This window comes from Hippoglossus hippoglossus, chromosome 19 (assembly GCF_009819705.1).
Source record: "Hippoglossus hippoglossus isolate fHipHip1 chromosome 19, fHipHip1.pri, whole genome shotgun sequence".
Classification (NCBI taxonomy): Eukaryota; Metazoa; Chordata; class Actinopteri; order Pleuronectiformes; family Pleuronectidae; genus Hippoglossus; species Hippoglossus hippoglossus.
In genome coordinates this window covers 19136316-19154747 of record NC_047169.1, presented here as the reverse complement: position 1 = coordinate 19154747, position 18432 = coordinate 19136316, and the positions used below count along the sequence as shown (strand labels likewise).

General features: G+C 40.9%; 1 protein-coding gene across 1 annotated transcript in view; it reads left to right on the top strand.

The window, feature by feature from the left end:
- Nucleotides 1-18432, top strand: part of tmem94 (transmembrane protein 94) — a 34219-nt gene that overhangs the window by 4151 nt on the left and 11636 nt on the right. Inside the window, exons 3-19 of the mRNA XM_034569657.1 lie at nt 4183-4302; nt 4521-4648; nt 5792-5928; nt 6625-6830; nt 6946-7097; nt 7862-7964; nt 8093-8179; nt 8471-8587; nt 10294-10350; nt 12810-12914; nt 14811-14984; nt 15142-15363; nt 15465-15777; nt 16814-16987; nt 17128-17230; nt 17733-17941; nt 18043-18224. Coding sequence (XP_034425548.1) covers nt 4183-4302; nt 4521-4648; nt 5792-5928; nt 6625-6830; nt 6946-7097; nt 7862-7964; nt 8093-8179; nt 8471-8587; nt 10294-10350; nt 12810-12914; nt 14811-14984; nt 15142-15363; nt 15465-15777; nt 16814-16987; nt 17128-17230; nt 17733-17941; nt 18043-18224 — 2589 coding nt within the window. The remainder of the gene's footprint in view (nt 1-4182; nt 4303-4520; nt 4649-5791; nt 5929-6624; nt 6831-6945; nt 7098-7861; nt 7965-8092; nt 8180-8470; nt 8588-10293; nt 10351-12809; nt 12915-14810; nt 14985-15141; nt 15364-15464; nt 15778-16813; nt 16988-17127; nt 17231-17732; nt 17942-18042; nt 18225-18432) is intronic.

Below are 18432 nucleotides of genomic sequence, written 5' to 3'. Positions count from 1 at the left end.
AGGGTGCGTGCATGAAGCGCAAAATGGATGATCTGAAGAATTAGGTTTAGTTTGCCGAAACAGTTTCATTGGTCCACTGTGACCTGTTCGGCAATTTCATTGGTCTGATATGACTAGCAATCGTACAACATGTGGCGCCTTACCCACAATTGTCAGGTGCACTACGTCACACACACAACAGCTTTCTTAAAGGGGCAGGCCATGCCTGCAACACTATGAAAATCCATCAATAAGCCGCACCGTTGTAAAAGCCGCAGTCTCACAGCGTGTGAAAAAAAGTAGCGGCTTATAGTCCGGAAATTACGGTAACCATTCATTCATAACAGTACAGTCAGAAAACTTGTAATCCACTTTTTGTTTTTACTGTGTTACTGACAAGACTCTATTTAAGCAACCCGCCATTGTGGTATCTAATGGTGTTGAATAATTGCATCATGATTGTGAAGGCCTCAGTTTGTTAATAGAAAAGTTCACTAAATGCATCTGCTCATCATCTCATTCAAATCACTGCCTCTCTGGTTTGTATGTCAAAGTTAAATTCAAATTTTTTACATGAGGCAACATCAACAAAAATAGACGTTTAAGCCAAAAAGGCAAACATTAAATGGCTCCAACTTATTTTAATGCCATTTAGTCCCAGCTGATCATGATGTAGTTCAGCTTCAAGCTGTACAAGTCAGTCCTATGTCATCACCTAACTCTTATTTAAACTCCTTTAACACAGTTCCTGCTTTTCCAAATTTCCCACTTTTCCAACTTATTCTTCTTTACCGATATTCAAATGTAAGCCAACACTACAGCACAGCTTCTTCAGCATCCTCACTTCAGAGTCTTCAGTCAGTTATTTACTGATGCTTTAATGTGTAAGTAACTGCAGTAGCTAAGGGTTGAAATGTAACTAATTTTAACCACTTTCTATAGTGATATTTTATTCTGTACTACTTGTAATGTTTAAATTTACTTTTGCATACAAATTAACAAAATATAAAGTAACAAATAAGTAAAGCTGTGATATAAAAATGTAAGGGATAGTTGACTCATTATCTACTAAGCAGTTGGAGGGGTGGGTGAAGTGTTAGAGTCCACAAAACACTTCTGGAGTCTCAGGGGTAAACAGCGTTGCAGCCAAATCCAATACAATTGAAGTAACTGGTGATCAATTCTTCAAATGTTAACAACAACAGAAAAAAGAAACATAAAATGCCTCCATACTGCTCCTGTGGTGTCATCCAGGTGTTCGTAAATATGAAAAAATAAGCTACCGGAAGTAGCGATGCTAACACACAACCCGCGCGTGCCCATGGGCGTGCCCAGTTTTTTTTCCTGTTGTTTTTTGACATTTGAAAAATGTATCACCAGTTACTTCTATTATATCTGATTTGGCTGCAACGCTGTTTACTCCTGAAACTCAAGTGTTTAGTGGAGTGAAACACTTAACCCACCCCTCCATCGGCATAGTGGTGAGTAGATAATTTTTCGGTAAACTATTTATTTAAGGAAAGAGAAAAGAGTTTCCTCTTATAATACAAGCACACCACACCACTGAATTTGCTATAGCCTGTCAGAAAATCAGTGTTAGTCTTGTTGTCTGTACTGTCCTCTCCACCATTTCTCTGTATATATGCCTCCATCATTGCAAAAATATGCTAAGCTGGAGATAATGAAAAGGCCAACAGGGTTAAACAGGCCTGGTTGGCATGGTTCCTCACATCAAAAGAGCTTCTCATCCTCCCTCTATTATATACCCGCCGCACCCCGAATGAAAATGAACTGAATGAGACCTGGTCCATGCCAGAGAGTAGGCCAAACGGGGCATTTTTGAATGAAAGTCCAGCTGGCAGTGAGCAGCGCGGTGACGCTGGGCTCTTGTTTTCTGCATCACAGCCACAGAGGAAGGCTGGGTGAGGTTTTGCAGCATCACCATCTCAGCAGGCAGCGTTCTCCAGTTAGTTCACTCGCATGTCGAGAACTTGTTACTGCAGTGTAATAATTGTCATCATGTAGCACAGCTGCGGTTGCACATCGCCCTGTGAGCTCAGCTGGAGTGTTACAGATTTGAAAGAAGCAGCGCAGGGCTGTCATCGTGTTGAAGATGAGAGAGGGGATCTGTCTGTGGAAGTGTCGTGTAAGTTGTCCCTTGCTTGTTTCTGTTCGGTCTGTTGCTGAGCACATTTCCCTCAGTGGGTAAACGGATGTATGTTGTTTGTGTGGGTGAGCGAGTGGGTGATCAATTGGTGAGCCTCCACAGTTAATGTAGAACCTTCCCAGGTTGTAGACATACTCTGCTTTACTCAGGCTGCTCAGGCTCCTCGTCTCTCTGCGCATTGACGTATGTCTGGAGGGTTTTTGTTGAGGCATTGTTACTCAGGGGAAATGAGAAGATATTTATAGCTTGGCTGTGTGGGATGTACCGCCTGAAAGCAGAATCCCTTGTGTGTGATTTCACATTTGTGTATTTCTCTCAGTTTGTGTATGTGTGGGCCTTTTGTACACACAGATCCTCACAGTGACATGGAGTGTGGGAAAGGTTACTTTCCCATTAACAACAGAAATGTCTCTGTTTCCCTTTTCTATTATAAACGGATTAATTTCCTCTTGACACATCCGCTTTATTATAAGTATGGTCTATGTATATTGTTATATTATAGGTCAATGTAAACAATCACTTGAATAATCGATTAGTTCATTAACAGAATTGAATGTTAGCAATTTTGACAGCTGGCTCCAGTTCTGCTACTATTTATTTTTATATATGGTCTCTCTCCAAAAAGGATTTGATCATTGTTGTGTCCCTCTGTTTAATCCCTGTCCAATTCATTGGTTAAATCTGCATGCGTATGATAAGGTGGGGGCTTCCTCGCCAACAGAGAGCAGAGAGCTGTTGTCATGGCTTTCCCTGTTGAGTTGCTTACTATCATATCTGGCGTAGGGGTGTGCAGCACTTTCAACATTATTGGCTACTGTAAATGACAATCAATATGCAGGACTATACCCTCCCTAGTGCTTGCTCATTGTGGGAACTGTTGGGTTTCTCTATAAAACATTGTAAGGTCTTGACCTTCAATTTAAAGTGCCTTGAGATAATGTATATTATGATTTGGCGCTATACAAATAAAATTGAATTGAATAGCCTTTTACTTTATCCGGAAACATGACAATATGCAGTATCATGACATTCGGTTCCCGTGGTCTTTAATTGTACCTACTGCAACTATGGAGTGAGCTCAGAAATGAATTGTTTTCTGTAGAATAAAAAAAATATTTTGCATTTTATGCCGTTGTAAATTTAAGATGGGACTGCCTGTTTTTGAGTGTGAGGTGTGTGGTTGGGTTTTTCTGATCACACCACCTGCCTTAAGATAATTATATGTGCTGAGGCTTCCTTGCCTGTAAATTGCTACCTCAGCGTGATGCTGAGCAAGTTAAAATATTATAATTAAAATAAATTTGTTTAGGTTAGAAGCATGGTCGATTGTTGCTGACTTAGAATACTCCTGTAGGTGTGAATGGTTGTCTGTCTTTGTGACTACATCCACATTAATAAGTTAAAAAAAATACTGTTCTAAAATTTGAGCTTGATATCACAGGTAGTCTCTGTCCATAGTAACACACCTGAAAAAGCATAGCGCCTAACCATTCACCTACACTGTCCTCGTTCCTGTCAACTGCAAGCAGATTGTCTACACTGCAGTTCATTGCTTGGTTTTCAGAAAATAACAAGGAACACCAATTTTAAGCATTAAGAGCAGTTATTTCTTTGCTTGGACCGACAGAGAGGTGAAACTGACAGTATTTGTGAGAAATGCTTTGCCCTCACCGCTGGTAGTTGAGTTGGACTGATAAGAACCAATCAGAAAGAAAAAAAATGCTACTAATACTAATACTAAAACATGTTTGTCAGTCTTCTGATTGACTTGAAACCCCTGTGTACACTCCCTATTGCCCAATGTCAGCTGGGAAAGGCTCCAACCAACATGACTCATGGATTTATAAGCAGACGTAGCGGATGGATGGATGGAAATTTATTTAAAAGTATAGCCTATTATGTAGGATGTGGTGGTAGCATTCACAAAATATTTAGCATAAGGCTGCAACATTAACAAAATGTAACAAAAGTGAAGGATTCTGAATACCTTGTGAGTCAACCAGTTTATGAAGGGGTTGTTCTATGTGTTGTTGCAGGAGGAGGATGCTGTTACTTTTGGCCTGTCGACTGGCCAGGCTCTGGGGAAGCTCCGGGACCAGCTCAGCAACTTACTGGAGCAGCACCAGAGGGCTGCAAACAGACGAACCTCTGCACAGGTATACATTACACACACACACACACACATTAGATCTGTCAGTTTTTCCAAAAGCTCAAATGAAGTTGACAAGACACAAATTCACAAAAACTTGTTCAAATATATTTAACCGTCAACCCATCTACTAAAAGCAACACAGTTCCTTGATCATTCGTCAAATGTGTTTAATGACAGATACATATTGTTTAGCTAATGCCTTGTTTTGCCATGTTTTCATAGGAAAAGTGGGTGAATAGCTTCCTTTACCATGGCAACCGTCATTCCTGCCTTCATTGGTCCGGAGCTGCCCTCACTCTAATGGTGGTGTTGGGACTCATATGTTGCTATGGTAGCCAGCCAAAGGGCAGGTAGGTAACCTCTCTTTGATTGAACTGTAATATTCTGGAATGTGTCTGATTCTATGAATTAGGGGCGGGGACTCTACACTGCAATTCATACTCATTAGGCAATTCGTAAAAAAAAAAAAAAGAAGCAACTCAGAAATTCAAAAAAAATCTCATGACAGCATTAACATTTTCTCTCTGATCAAATTAAAATAACATAAGATAGTAGCATTACATGTTCCTCGGGGTGGTCCCTTTTGACTGTATGTCTGTAAGGTCATGGTCAGGGAGAAGGAATGTCATTGCTGAGAAACATCATTGCATCATTGCGTACGGAATGGTTATAAATGAGGCCCCTGTTCTTAGGGTGGTGGTGACAATTTAATGTTTTATAAAACTGTCTGTCATCTGCATAGAAATAAAATGGAATGCTGTAATTAAGTGGGAGCATAGACTACTAATATCATCAGTCCCAGGATGTGTCCTCGGAGGACAACTTTTGCAGGGTGAAAGTTAAAATGCTGTCACTGTTGTAAACAAAACAACTTCTGTTCGATACAAGTCAAAACAATTCATGGCTGTCCCAGATATCCCAACCCACTTTTGAAATATATGTCTTTCAGTAATACAGACTAATGTATTTGCTTTAGAAGTTATGTATTCACTGTGGTCATTTCCATATTGTGCTGGGAAGGGGTAGGGAACTAGGTCCTGTCGGGTCTGGGTCAGGGTCTTGAGAGCTAGTTTGTTTTACAGAATAATTTTGTAATATTACAAGTGATAAGTTGCAAGAATATATTCATAATTTAATGAGGAAAAAGTAACAATATCACGAGAAAGAGATAATTGTTTTTCAGGAAATGAGCATCAAGGACAACTTATGCTCCCTGGAGTTCCACTCCCTCTAGATCCAAAATCTTAAACCAATCATCTATTGTAAACAAAACAACTTCTGTTCGATACAAATTCATGGCTGTCCCAGATATCCCAACCCACTTTTGAAGTATGTCTTTCAGTAATACAGACTAATGTATTTGCTTTAGAAGTTATGTTTTCACTCTGGTCATTTCCATATTGTGCTGGACTAACTGAAGACTGAATTCCATTTTTTCTCTACTTGATTTGTCGCATGTCGTTAATGTGTCATTCTGCTTTTTACGTCCACAGTTCTGGTATAGAGCTGATGAACGCTGCAGCCCTCCTTCTCCTCTTTGTGCTGAACCTGCTGCTGGTCGGACGTCAGGAGAGGCTTAAGCGCAGTGAGATGGTCCGGCGCCTCAAGGGCATTATAACACAGCTCAGTGGTGAGTCAGGCGCGTTGCCTCACCACTGTAAATGTAGAATTATGGCAATTGAAAAGAAAATATTGGTTTACTGTAATTTTTGTCGTACTCAGCTACTTGTTACTCATTATTGGCAGCATTCACAATCAAAGTGTTGGAAACACAGACTAGTGGTAATCATCAGAATCCACAGATGGGACATTGTCCCATATTACATTTTTTTTACTGTTTTACTATGATATCAAACTGGTATATAAATTGACTTACTGTCTTTTGATTACTTGTTGTGTCTTCATCACTGGTAAATGTTGTTGCTCTTAAGGAAATAGGCATCATTGTCACTGTTCCGAGTACAATGTTAACCACATTTTGATTTGAGTTTCAAAGTTCTCTGCTGTTCTCATTCCTTAGTCTACTCGCTCATTTATTAAACAGTTTTTTAATCCATCACTATTAAGGACCAGACTTAAAGGGGCATCCCTACACTACAAGTAATTGCCTATTTGAAATAATCAATATCAGTTAATAATAGAATTTGCATCAGGTCATGGTTGGATCAAGTGATGTTATCGATTGGAATCAATGACATGTTGACTTTACTAATGATGGCTAACATAGCTCTGGATACCTCATGACATGTTAGCTGTATTCCTGCAGGTTTTCCTTGCCCATCCCCTCCCTCTGACGACATCCTCACTGTCTTTCCCTGTATTCCAGACTACCTGTCAGGGTGTGAGGGGGATGTGCGCTGGTCTCTGTCACTGTACCCTGACCTCTACACACCTTCATCTCCTTCGTGGTCCCTTCACTGGACCTACCGTGACTCCCAGCTGGTCAATCTGCCTGTGAGTCTGCTGGTGGAAGGAGACATCATCGCTCTGAGACCTGGTCAAGAAGCATTTGTATCACTCAGAGGCATTAAGGTGAGTAGATACACACATAGGACCTATATGCACACTCTTGTTTTCTTTGATTATACAGTATACAAAAGGGTCAAACTGTTCCTTTAAAACTAAGCTAGATCTTTTCCCTCCTCAGGATGATGAGCACATTGTGTTGGAGCCAGGAGATTTATTTCCCCCATTCTCCCCTCCTCCTTCCCCGCGGGCCAATGAGAAGAGAGGACCCCAGAACCCCCAGCAACACCGCCACTTCAGAGTGGTCCGGACTCCTGTGCTGGACACAGTCAGGTAGGGAACTAGGTCCTGTCGGGTCCGGGTCTTGAGAGCTTGTTTGTTTTACAGAATAATTTTGTAATATGACAAGTGATAAGTTGCAAGAATATATTCATAATTTAATGAGAAAAAAGTAGCAATATTACGAGAAAGAGAGAATTGTTTTTTAGGAAAAGAGCATCAAGGAGAACTTATGCTCCCTGGAGTTCCACTCCTTCTAGATCCCAAATCTTAAACCAATCATTTCTTGAGAAACTATGAAACACCTTTGAATATCACACAGATGTAACCAACGATAGCTTTGCAGTCGACCACTACCAAACATTTCCACTAAGTCTGTGTGGTTCTTTCTTCAGAATAGATATTTTTTTTGCCCAATCTTTTCAAAGTCCCACTTATAGTAATGTGGTTCTGACGAGCCAAAAGATTGAGCATATTGTTATTTTTGAAACTTATACTCAATTATAATTTAACAAAGTGCTCTACGTTAGTCATTTTAATGGAGGTGACAAGCTGATTTTCTGATATTCCTCCTCGAATATAGCACTTAGTCTAAAATCATTGCTTTATTCTCTCATACAACTGACTTTTTTTCTCGTAATATTAAGACTATTTTTTGAAATGTCAGATTTTCTTTTCCCTTTCAGTGGCTCTAATCCTCCGTTGTACTTTTGACAGTCTAATAAAAAAAATACTTTTCTGAGTTCTCTGTGATGGAGAAAGAGAATTTGTTTGTTTTTTGATATTTTAGTCTTTTTATCTTTTTATGTTTTCAACAGGAACAGTTTGGAGTTGGCGCTGTCTCGGCCGATCACGGTTCTGGATAATGAGAGGTTTACAGTGCAGTCGGTCATCACCAAGATAGTCTCTCCTGTGGTGCTGGTGAGCATTTAACACAATTATCAGTTTGTGAAAGTGTATTTGTAATCACTTGCTCTCTACCGAAAACAACACGGATGCAATTTGTGCCACCTTACCCTCACTGGTATTTTTACGATCTGTGCCTTCAGGTGGCGTTCCTGCTAGTGAACACTGTCCGCTATTTTTGTGACACACCCAGCCTCACCCCGGGCTGCTACAATTTCTTTCAACTTCAGGTACAATCATTAAAAACCACAGACTCACACTTAACAGAGACTTGAGTGTGTGCAGAATTTTGACAGTAATTTTCTTGCTGTACATAAGCAGATTGTGCAAACATGTCAACTTGCCTGAATCAGAATCACATAAAAAGCTTGTGTCAATTATGGAAATATATACTGTTCATAATATTGTAATACACCATATACAAATAAGTGAATTAGACATTTATAAACAATTTAGTGTAAAGAGGTCCTAACTAAAAACAGATGAAATGATGTGTTAATTGTGTGACATTGTATTTGCAGTTGATGGGTGTTCTGCCCATCTTGCCGCTGCTCTTCCCTGTCATGTGGGTGCTGGTCAACGCCTTCGGAGAGGCCAGGGTCCTCGCAGAGTTCAACCGGTTGTCACCAGCTGGTCTGGTGAGTGATAAACGCATAAATGCACAAAGTTCTCATATTGTGATGTGCACTGGCAGTAGAGACAGCTTCAGGTGCTAATATAGGGTTTTGTGTTTGTGAGTATGAGCCAATATCTACACACACACACACACACACACAGACACAGACACACTCACACTCACACACAGACACACTCGCATGCACACACACTCACACACGCTGTAGGGTTAGAATGATACCTTGGTTTAAATCCCAATGACAAGGTCCATACCAACAGTCAGTAGCCCTACCTGTGATATGCTGAACAATAATAAAATATATAATATAATTATTTATTGATTACTTTTATATAAAGACCACGCAGGAATCGGGCCATAAGAAAAATTGTGCTATGCATAAGTATAATATTCAACTGCTAAAATTCAGTTGCAAAAATTCGGATTAAACATCCGGGATACCAGGAAAAGCAATCGATAGTCTCACATCGAACCAAACCCTGTGCTGGTTTGATGCCATGGCCGGCCTAGTAGCATAGCTGACAGTATGGCGCTTCTCGTTGTCGCATGCATCACCTGACCACTGACACATGACCTGATTGGTCGGAGGTTTGGTTCGATGTGAGACTATCGATTGCTTTTCCTGGTATCCCGGATGTTTAATCAGAATTTTTGCAACTGAATTTTTGCATCTGAATTTTTGCATCTGAATTTTACAACAGAATTTTTGCAGTTGAATATTATACTTTGAAAATTTGAATACTGAAATTCAGTGGCAAAATACATATGCATAATTTCAACATAAAAAATTCCAGTGCTAGAAATTCAAAGGCTTTAAAATTTCAAAGTCTGATGAGACTGATTTACTTCCATATGTGCACCCTCGCCCTGTTAGAGCTGACACACCAAGACACCACGGACACATCATTGGACATTGTTGAGCATCTGTGTCCAGCTATCAGCTTTTTTTACAAATCTGCCTTTACTAGTTGCGTTTTTTGGACTAAAGTTCCTTTTCCAAGGATATAAAAGGTTCCTGCAGACTGTGTTCCACCTGCATTTCCACCGCAGTCTAAAGACCAAGGCGATTAGACAAATTAGCCTGACCTATGAAAGGCCTGTCAGTTACGGCAAGTAAAGCTGAGATTTATACAAGCGCATTCCAAAGTGAAGATTTTCAAAAACTGGATTATGTTTATCCAAATACAAAATATGAATATAAAACGATGACGTCACATGCTCACTGTTGTCCCATTACTGGTATTCATGGGCGTCTGCCGAATATTACTTAGACCACAGTGTTCTTCTCTGGTATTTTACAGATCGTTAGAGTTCGTCTTTATCGCTTCCCATTTGTGGTTGTTTTTGTGTTCTCGTCTGGACAGAGATATTTTGTAAAATGAGGGTCGTGTGGACAGAGATTTCAATTTAAAAACGGAGGGGAAATTATCGATTCAAAAATACATCTGCAGATGTGAAGACAAGGCTCTAGTTTTCTAGTTCCTGGAAACACAGCTATTGACAGCCTTCATGAATACAGAGCCAAATGCCAATTTTGTTATTGTCTGATTACTTATATACAAAAAAATCGAATCAGTCTCACACACACACACACACACACACACACACACACACACACACACACACACACAGAGAGAGGAGACACACACACAGAGGAGACACAGCGAGGGTCTCCCTCTGTGTTTTAACTAGACTCTTCTCTCGCCCCAGCTTGCTAAGTTCTCTGAGGACACTCTAAGCAGCTACACCGAAGTGGTTTCCTCCCAGGTATAACCTCTCACTATCTCACTCCTTCCCTACCCTCCTCCACTTGCTTGGCTCCCAACTCCACTCGATCCCACCTGTCTTCGAATCGCTCGATGTCCTCGCCCTTTGCAACTCCCTCTAAAGCTGTTTTCAGACATGAACTGTGGAAAATGGGGTCCGGACAGTTTCACACATGTAGAACGCAGCAGGAGATTTCTGGGTCAGAAGAGACAGCAGGAAAAATGTTCCGGATATTCGGGTGAGGGATGGTGCCTGGGTAGATTACGCAGGAGACAGGACATGATGTCTAAATTTCACTGTGGAGGGCTCAGTGTTTTACAGCACATTGATGCCATTGTTAGCCTTAATTGCCAAAAGGTCTTGAATCTTGAGGCCTTCTACCTGAACGGCAGATATTTGTATTCTTAAATTGTTGCGCCTGTCACGTGTTAGAAACATGTTCAAATCGCTCACTGGCTCGCTGGGAATTTTTCAGACGTTTTCCTGCTGTATTCTCACATGGCCTCACCTGGACATTTTACCATATGGCTGGCCGGAAAACCTTCGGAAAATGAACAGAGCGATTGACTTGGACATTTGCGTTCTTACATGCAGCCCCTCCGGAAAATGTCCGGCCTTCAGTGCATGTCTGAAAGCAGTTTATGTAAACCAGTACACAACAGTCATTACCCTCCCACTTCCACCCTCCTCAACCTGAATCTTCAATCACATCCTCAATTTCTTCGCCATTTCTTCATGAACATCTTCTGATTCAGGCCACCTCTATGATTTTCCATGTCTTCACTAGCTCTTTAACTTCAGTATGAGCACTTAACTTTGCTTTTTGTGTGCAACATGTTATCTCCTCTGCTCTTTTTTTTTTGACAATCAACCCTGCCTTTTTATGATCATTTTCACATCTCATGGATACAGAATCTTTCTCCTCCACCTCTCACAGTTTATTTCAAAATCCTGCCATTGCCTTCCCTGGTTGCTGGGCTGTCGGTCTCAAAGAAACACAAAATGAATCAACAGTCCTCATTAGATTACCACCGATCTGAAACCATCAGTGTTTTTTGTCTGGCTTTGGCATTGCTCCAAATGAACTCATAGCCATTGTCAAATAAAGAGGAGAGATTATGCTGAGATACTTTCTCATGAATTTGTCCATGAGCTTTCACCTCTGCCTGTCTGCCTACACTGCATGACTGAAAATGAGCCCCAATATGGGCCTGTGCTTGGAATTCTGTCTTTGTGTTCTTTCCTTGATATATAGGCTACTGGCTGAGAGGCAAGTATTTTGGGTGCTTTGGATTTGTACAGATTTCTTTTGTCTGTAACTATAAAAATATCAACGCTGCAGGCCGATCTGTCTGTTAGCCAATCACATCAGTCAGTATGTTTCAGGATGGGTACAGGAACTTGCATGAACTTAATAAAAAATGTAAACAACAGGGAAAACAACATAAACATTACCCTTGCAGACAGAGCAGTATGTCAACCCTGTCACCAATTAAAATGCACAATACCCTTGCAGACAACATTCAAATTGGATTATTTCCAATATATGTGCATGGTTGCTACTGTGCATTTGTGACTTTTCTCATAAACTGCAAAAGTCAAGTTCCGCCTTCTTAGTGGAGATGCTTGGAGCTGGTCCCTTTTTGAGTTGGATCCAAAAGGGCTTTGGTGCTTCCCAACAATATGAGGCTCTCTAAGATGCAGCAGTCGTTGAGGAACAACAGTCTGGAATCAGGCCTGCTCAGCTGGAAATCTTATTTCAGCGGATGAAAGATCAGAGATATTTGGCTCGTAGACAGGAGGTTTGAATTCTCTCTGCTGTTTCCTGGGCCTGTTGAAGTTTGTGTTGGATAAATTAGATAATTTCACTTTCCTGAACAAGAACCATTGTATACTCAATCGTTTTTTGTAACACATGTGAGAAAAGTAATTGCCCCTAAAACTTAATAACTGGTTTTGACCTTGGCAGCAACAAGTCAATGAAGTCAATTGTGGATAGTACCTGAAGAGAGAGGGCAAGGAAGGGAGTTTGTGTTAAAGAGTGTTTCCCTATGCAAGTTGTGATTGTTTGTTTCCCTGCTGAAAACTCATCATGGATTTCATCCAAAAAGAATCAAAATCTGCATGGATGATTTGGATCACTCACAAAAATGCTGCCACTTGTTGTAGGCTTCATGTCTCACCTTGTGCCACTAGCACTGTAGCTCTGTACCTTTTCTTTCGTTAGGATGTTGTCCAATCACAAAGCTGATCAAGTTATCTATCTGTTTTAGTGCTGATAGCGTTGTGATTTCTATATATTTATTTATCGACTAATATACATTCTGTTTTTATTGTGTGGTGGAAATCTGTCCTCTAACTTTGTGTGTGTGTGTGTGTGTGTGTGTGTGTGTGTGTGTGTGTGTGTGTGTGTGTGTGTGTGTGTGTGTGTGTGTGTGTGTGTGTGTGTGTGTGTGTAGGAGATGCTGCGTTGTGTGTGGAGACACCTGGTCGGCGTCCTAAAGGGAGAGTCTCAGACACTGTGCTTCACTTCCAGCCTCTTACACACTCTGGGATCGGTCACTGTGAGTATTACAGGGTTGAACTGGAGCATATACATCTGAGCTGACCAATATTAAAATTAAAAATCTATTGTTGATCTATTGATAGTTTATCAGTCAAAATAAGCTTGTTCAGTCTGCTCAGAGAAATCCAATAAAATGATGGAATTCTTTGTTAATAAGATCCTGACTGTTTGTTTTCAAACTAGTTATTCAGGAGAGACAGCTTTCTAAGTCAAGTGTAAAGTAAAAAGTTCTAAAATAAACACAGGGTAAATATTATATCATCCTAACATTCAGAAGTGCCATGATGCATATTAATGACAGCCACATAATTGCCCTTTATGGTTATTTGCACCTGCTGGCAAGTTATAGTAAGTCTGACAATGTAAAATGATGATACAGCTTGTAAATAGACATCACTCTACTTGAGTTGCTAGAGCTGCCATTAGTGTTTTTTTACAAGCCAGATAGTCTAGGTAAGGGATGTTCAGATGTTTCTGTCTCCTTTCCTTACAATAGGTACAAAGTTGTAGGACTTGCAGTGCTATAACATTACATGTAAAATAGATTCAGCAGCAACATTTTATCCAGTAAATGTCCTTATTGAACCAAATTCTAATGGGGTTGACATTACAGGGAGATAGGATTGAGTGTTAATAAGTTAGTGCAGTATCCTGGGATATTTGAAAATGGAAACAATGTCAACAGAACCTTTTGCAAACAATATAATTTGGTTAATAAATAACCTTTCAAAAAGACTTAAGATTTAGAAGTGAAGGCGTCTCCTCAAAAGGAAGAATAAAAAAAAACACAACACAACATTTAACTTGCTATTCTGTTTTTGATGTTCAGAGAATAAAATTGAAATATGTATTACATTACATTACATTATACTTATATGTATAGAACCTTCCATACAGGAAATGCAGCTGAAATGATTTACAACAAAAGCACTGAGTGCTTCATAAAAATGCTGAGCATCAAAGCATGTTAAAAACGTTTGTGTAACACAGTTGAAGTGCACTGCAGCCTTGTGGTGGGAAACGGTAGAAACAGCTATTAGGAGCTACAATGTGACATAGAATCATTTACCAATACTCTGTACTGCAGGGATATTTGTTTCAAAATTTGTTCACACTTGGTGAACATACGTTGACAGGTGATCTTAACACAAGTGGACAATGTTAATACTAAATCATTGTATGTGAAGCACTGGCAGTGTGAAAGTCCTTTTGGTTCATTATGACACTGTGGCAGGTCAGAGGACGTCAGATGAGTGGGTGGTCCTTCACTGAGGCCGGGACACAGTCATGTTCACACTGATAAATGAATGTGGCCTCATGCATCTCGTGATTGGACCTTTAAATGCATCCTCAATGTGTCTTGGGTGTGTTCACCCCTGTACTTAGAGCTGTTGACATGTGATCAGATCACCTGAGACCAATCTTAATACCACATCTGGACCGGGCCTTTCAGACAAAAACATGATCCTTAAAGCTAAACATAATTACACATATTTTATGATTCAGTTATTTTCAGTTCCTGATGACATCATTGTCTCTAATGTCTGTTGTGAACATACATCTTTAAAACAATTTAAAAAGTCAGCATCTACAGTAATCCAATAATCTGTATCTGTACAGTTATGGTTACATTGCAAACATGAACTGCTGTTAGCAATTTAAAAACAGTTTACACTTCAACGCAGTTATTAATCTTTTACATGATCTTGCGTGTTTCTTTGTTTTCATTTGGGTTTCCTTCTGTTGAGTCTCTCCAATGTTTGGTGAAGCCTAAGGCCTCATTTACATAATAAATGACCCTCATTATACCCATGTACTCAGAAACCGAATTGAAGACTTGTTGGTGAGTGTTCAGTATGTGTTTAAGTTGTAAATGGTTTGTGTGTATGTGTAGGTGCTGTGTTGTGTGGACAAACAGGGTATCCTGTCATGGCCTAATCCCAGTCCGGAGACTGTGCTGTTCTTCAGTGGACGCGTTGAACCGCCTCACAACAGCCAGGACGATCTCAGAGACGACCTGTCTGTCAACTCCTACTGCCGAGGGGAGACGGAGGATGACAGGGATGAGGTGAGTGTGTGTCTGTTTGTGTTTTCAACGTCACCAGCAACCCAACTCTAGAGATTGTTACTAAAAATGTGAGAAATGCAAAGCAAAAGATTTGAATTAATTGCATCATAATGTACGGTTTTGTATCTACCCCTGACTTGTTGTCATTGATGTGCAGGTTGGGGAGGTGCAGGCCCTGCTCTGTCTTCCTGCAGAGTCCTCCACTCAGCTTGGGGAGGGGCTCGAGCTGATCGAGACCTCACATGACAATATTTGCTCATCTGAAACTCTCCGGCTTCGGCGTTCCTGCCAGCCCGCACACAGCCGAACCAAACACCACTCTGGATCCAACGTTAGCTTCAGCCATGACACTGAGGGAGGCGAGGACGACCAGGCTCTGGTAAAAAAAAATGAATGAACGACATGATTTTGTACAAATCAGTAAATTCTCTGTATTGTGAACATGTTTGTCTTCTCATTTCGATTCCTTTTTTTCTCCAGGACTTCGCAATGGGCTGCCCGGAGACAGAGGCAGACGACTTTGTGTGCGACTACCACCTGGAGATGCTGAGCCTATCGCAGGACCAGCAGAACCCAGCCAGCATCCAGTTCGATGACCTCTCCTGGCAGTGCCACCTCCCCTCCCTCAAGCCGCTGGGCCTCAACATTATGCTGAACCTCTGCAACGTCAGCGTCACCCAGCAGCTCTGCCGCTTCTCTGACCACCTGTCCAACCTGGCTCTGCAGGAGAGCCACGGCACCGTGCTGCCAGTCTACGTACCCTGGGGGCTCTGTGAACTCTCCCGGCTCATAGGTGAGATGGTGATGGTGTCTGTTCATTTTACATCTAGTTGGTTTAGAGAAACCTTTTCATACCATGACCTGGGTTGCCCTGTAGTACTGATTGTTGTTAGGTCATATGAAAACCCAGTGATCACACAGATCACTGTTGATGGTCGGTGAAAGAATCTACTATTGTTTCGAAAAAAAAATATTTACTGCAAGAGAACCAGAATTTGAAAAGGTCACATGGAAGCTGAACATTTCTTCACTAGTCAGACAGGACAATTCCAACTGAAACTTTTCAGATGAAGAGATGTGGACCTATGGAAGAGTGTATAAAAATCATCCATACCTCAAGCACTAGACAACCAAAAGAGAGAAAACCTGCTTTACAGGTGCTCCACAAGGAAGTGCTTAACGAAACTGAAATGTGTTCTCAATATCACCAACGAATGGTGAATTATAACGCTCTAATTTCAGTACAATGTCCTCACCTTTCTTCTACTAAATATTTATAGCTAGATTTGTTCAGCTCATTTAATTTCCCATCAGTAGTGACTGTGAGCAGCAGCCACAGCAGTCACATGCATTTTCTTCAGGATACTGTAATATATTAGTTCTGGGGGGAGCTTTCCAAACTATGAGCATTAGAGAGGGCAAATAAAAGAGTTTTAAGCAGTTGAGAGTAAATCTCTTGAGCAGATTACGGCCCTTGAGGTGTGGTGTTTTAGCCATTCCCCGGTGTTCAGGTGTTTCCCTGTGGGCACACTATGCACACTATTTTGAGACACGACCTGAAAATGCTCCACTGACACTGACATGTAGGTTTAGAAAATGGCAAGTGTAAAGGACCTTTTCTGAAATAGAAGCTTTTAAATTATTTATGTTTTGATATAATCTAAAAAAAAAACCTTGGCAGTATTTTTGAATGTGAAAATAAATGACTAATTGTGATTTCAGTTCCACTTAAAGACTCTGGACTGATGTGAAAGATCATCAGTATCTTAAAGTCTGTTGTACAGTAACTCATTACCCTTGTCTTTTTGCGTTATGTGTTTGTGTGTCAGGCTTCACTCCTGGTGCGAGGGAGCTGTTTAAACAGGAGAACCACTTGGCTCTGTACCAGCTGCCAACTGGAGAGAAAACCAAAGAGTTTACCTCCCGCCACCTTCATTACTTCACCAAACGCCAGCCTCCCATGTCGCACCTCATCTCTCTGTTCGTACGAGACTCCTCCTCCCGTGAGTCCATACACACTTCTGTCTGCCCGTGTTATTCTACTGCTCCGATTTTTTGGGAAAATGGATAACAATTTTTTCTTACTGTGTATTTCTTTTTATCTTGATGCCTTATGCTAATGTTGTTGAGGTCTCTGTTGTAGATAATGTCCAGATGCTGTCACATGGCTCAGCTGACCTCATCTTGGAGGCCTGCACTGACTTCTGGGATGGAACTGATATCTATCCTTTATCAGGTTCAGACAGGTGCAGTCTCTCATCACTCATACGGGGTTAAACAGCCAGTGTCAACAATTGCTTAGTTGCACTTATCTAATACAACAGTCTTGTGATAAGCCCTACCTCCTCGGAGGTTAGAACTCCTGGATCCGCACCAAAATGTAATGGGTTCTTCTGTGACCGATACTGCATCCTTCCACCAGGTTTTGTGGTAATACGTCTTGTACGTGTTTGTGTAACACTGCTAACTAAAACAACAAATGTAGACGAACAACATGACTTCCAGTGGTAAGAGCTTGTCAGCACAACACAATAGCACCACAAACTACATCCTCCAAAATTACAATACAATATAGTTGAAAGAGAACCTTTCTGAAGTTGATTCAACAAAAGACTATGAATATAAACTTCCTGAAGGTAGGATTTATCATAGAACTGTTGTGTTGGATTGTGTTAGTTTATATCCAACTAACTGCCAGCTGAGTGTATGACTAATATCCTATTTGAAACTGTGTTATTTGTGTTACAGGAAGAAGGTTCTGGACTTCTACCAACGTGCCTGTTTGTCAGGTTACTGCTCAGCCTTTGCCTACAAACCCATGCAAGTGTCATTGTCAAGCCAACTGAGTGGGAAATGTGTCGAGCTGGCCCCCGGTCCCTGCCTCTTCTCTGGAGTGGAACTGCCCTCCACCACCCCTATCAAACAGAACTCCTACAGGAACAGCTGGAGCTCGGATGGTACGAGTCAGTGACAGAGGGAAGGACGGTTGAGATGATAATGTAAATCTCTAATTATTTCTCTCTTTCTTTTTTTCCGTCTGTGCTCATCTTGTCTGCAGAGGGTATCGGTGAGGGGGTGGAGCGTGAGGACTGTGTTCAGGCCCTGAGCGGTCAGATCTTCATGGGAATGGTGTCGTCTCAGTTCCAGGCGCGGCTCGATACAGTTCGGCTTATTGATGCCTTGGTCACTGCTTGCATCCGCTTTGTTTACTTTTCTATGGAGGATGAGCTCCGCAGCAAGGTGAACACACACACAAGCTCATATGAACATTTTCTAGTATCTAGTTTATGTTTATGATAGTTTGTAGTTAATGCATTTGTCTTATTAGGCCTTGTCCACACTACTGCAGAGTATATACTGATATTGTTTACCCCTCTATTAAAAAAACTAATCAAATCTCTGTCCACACAAAATTTGTTGTACAAAATATCTTCGTCCAGACAAGAAC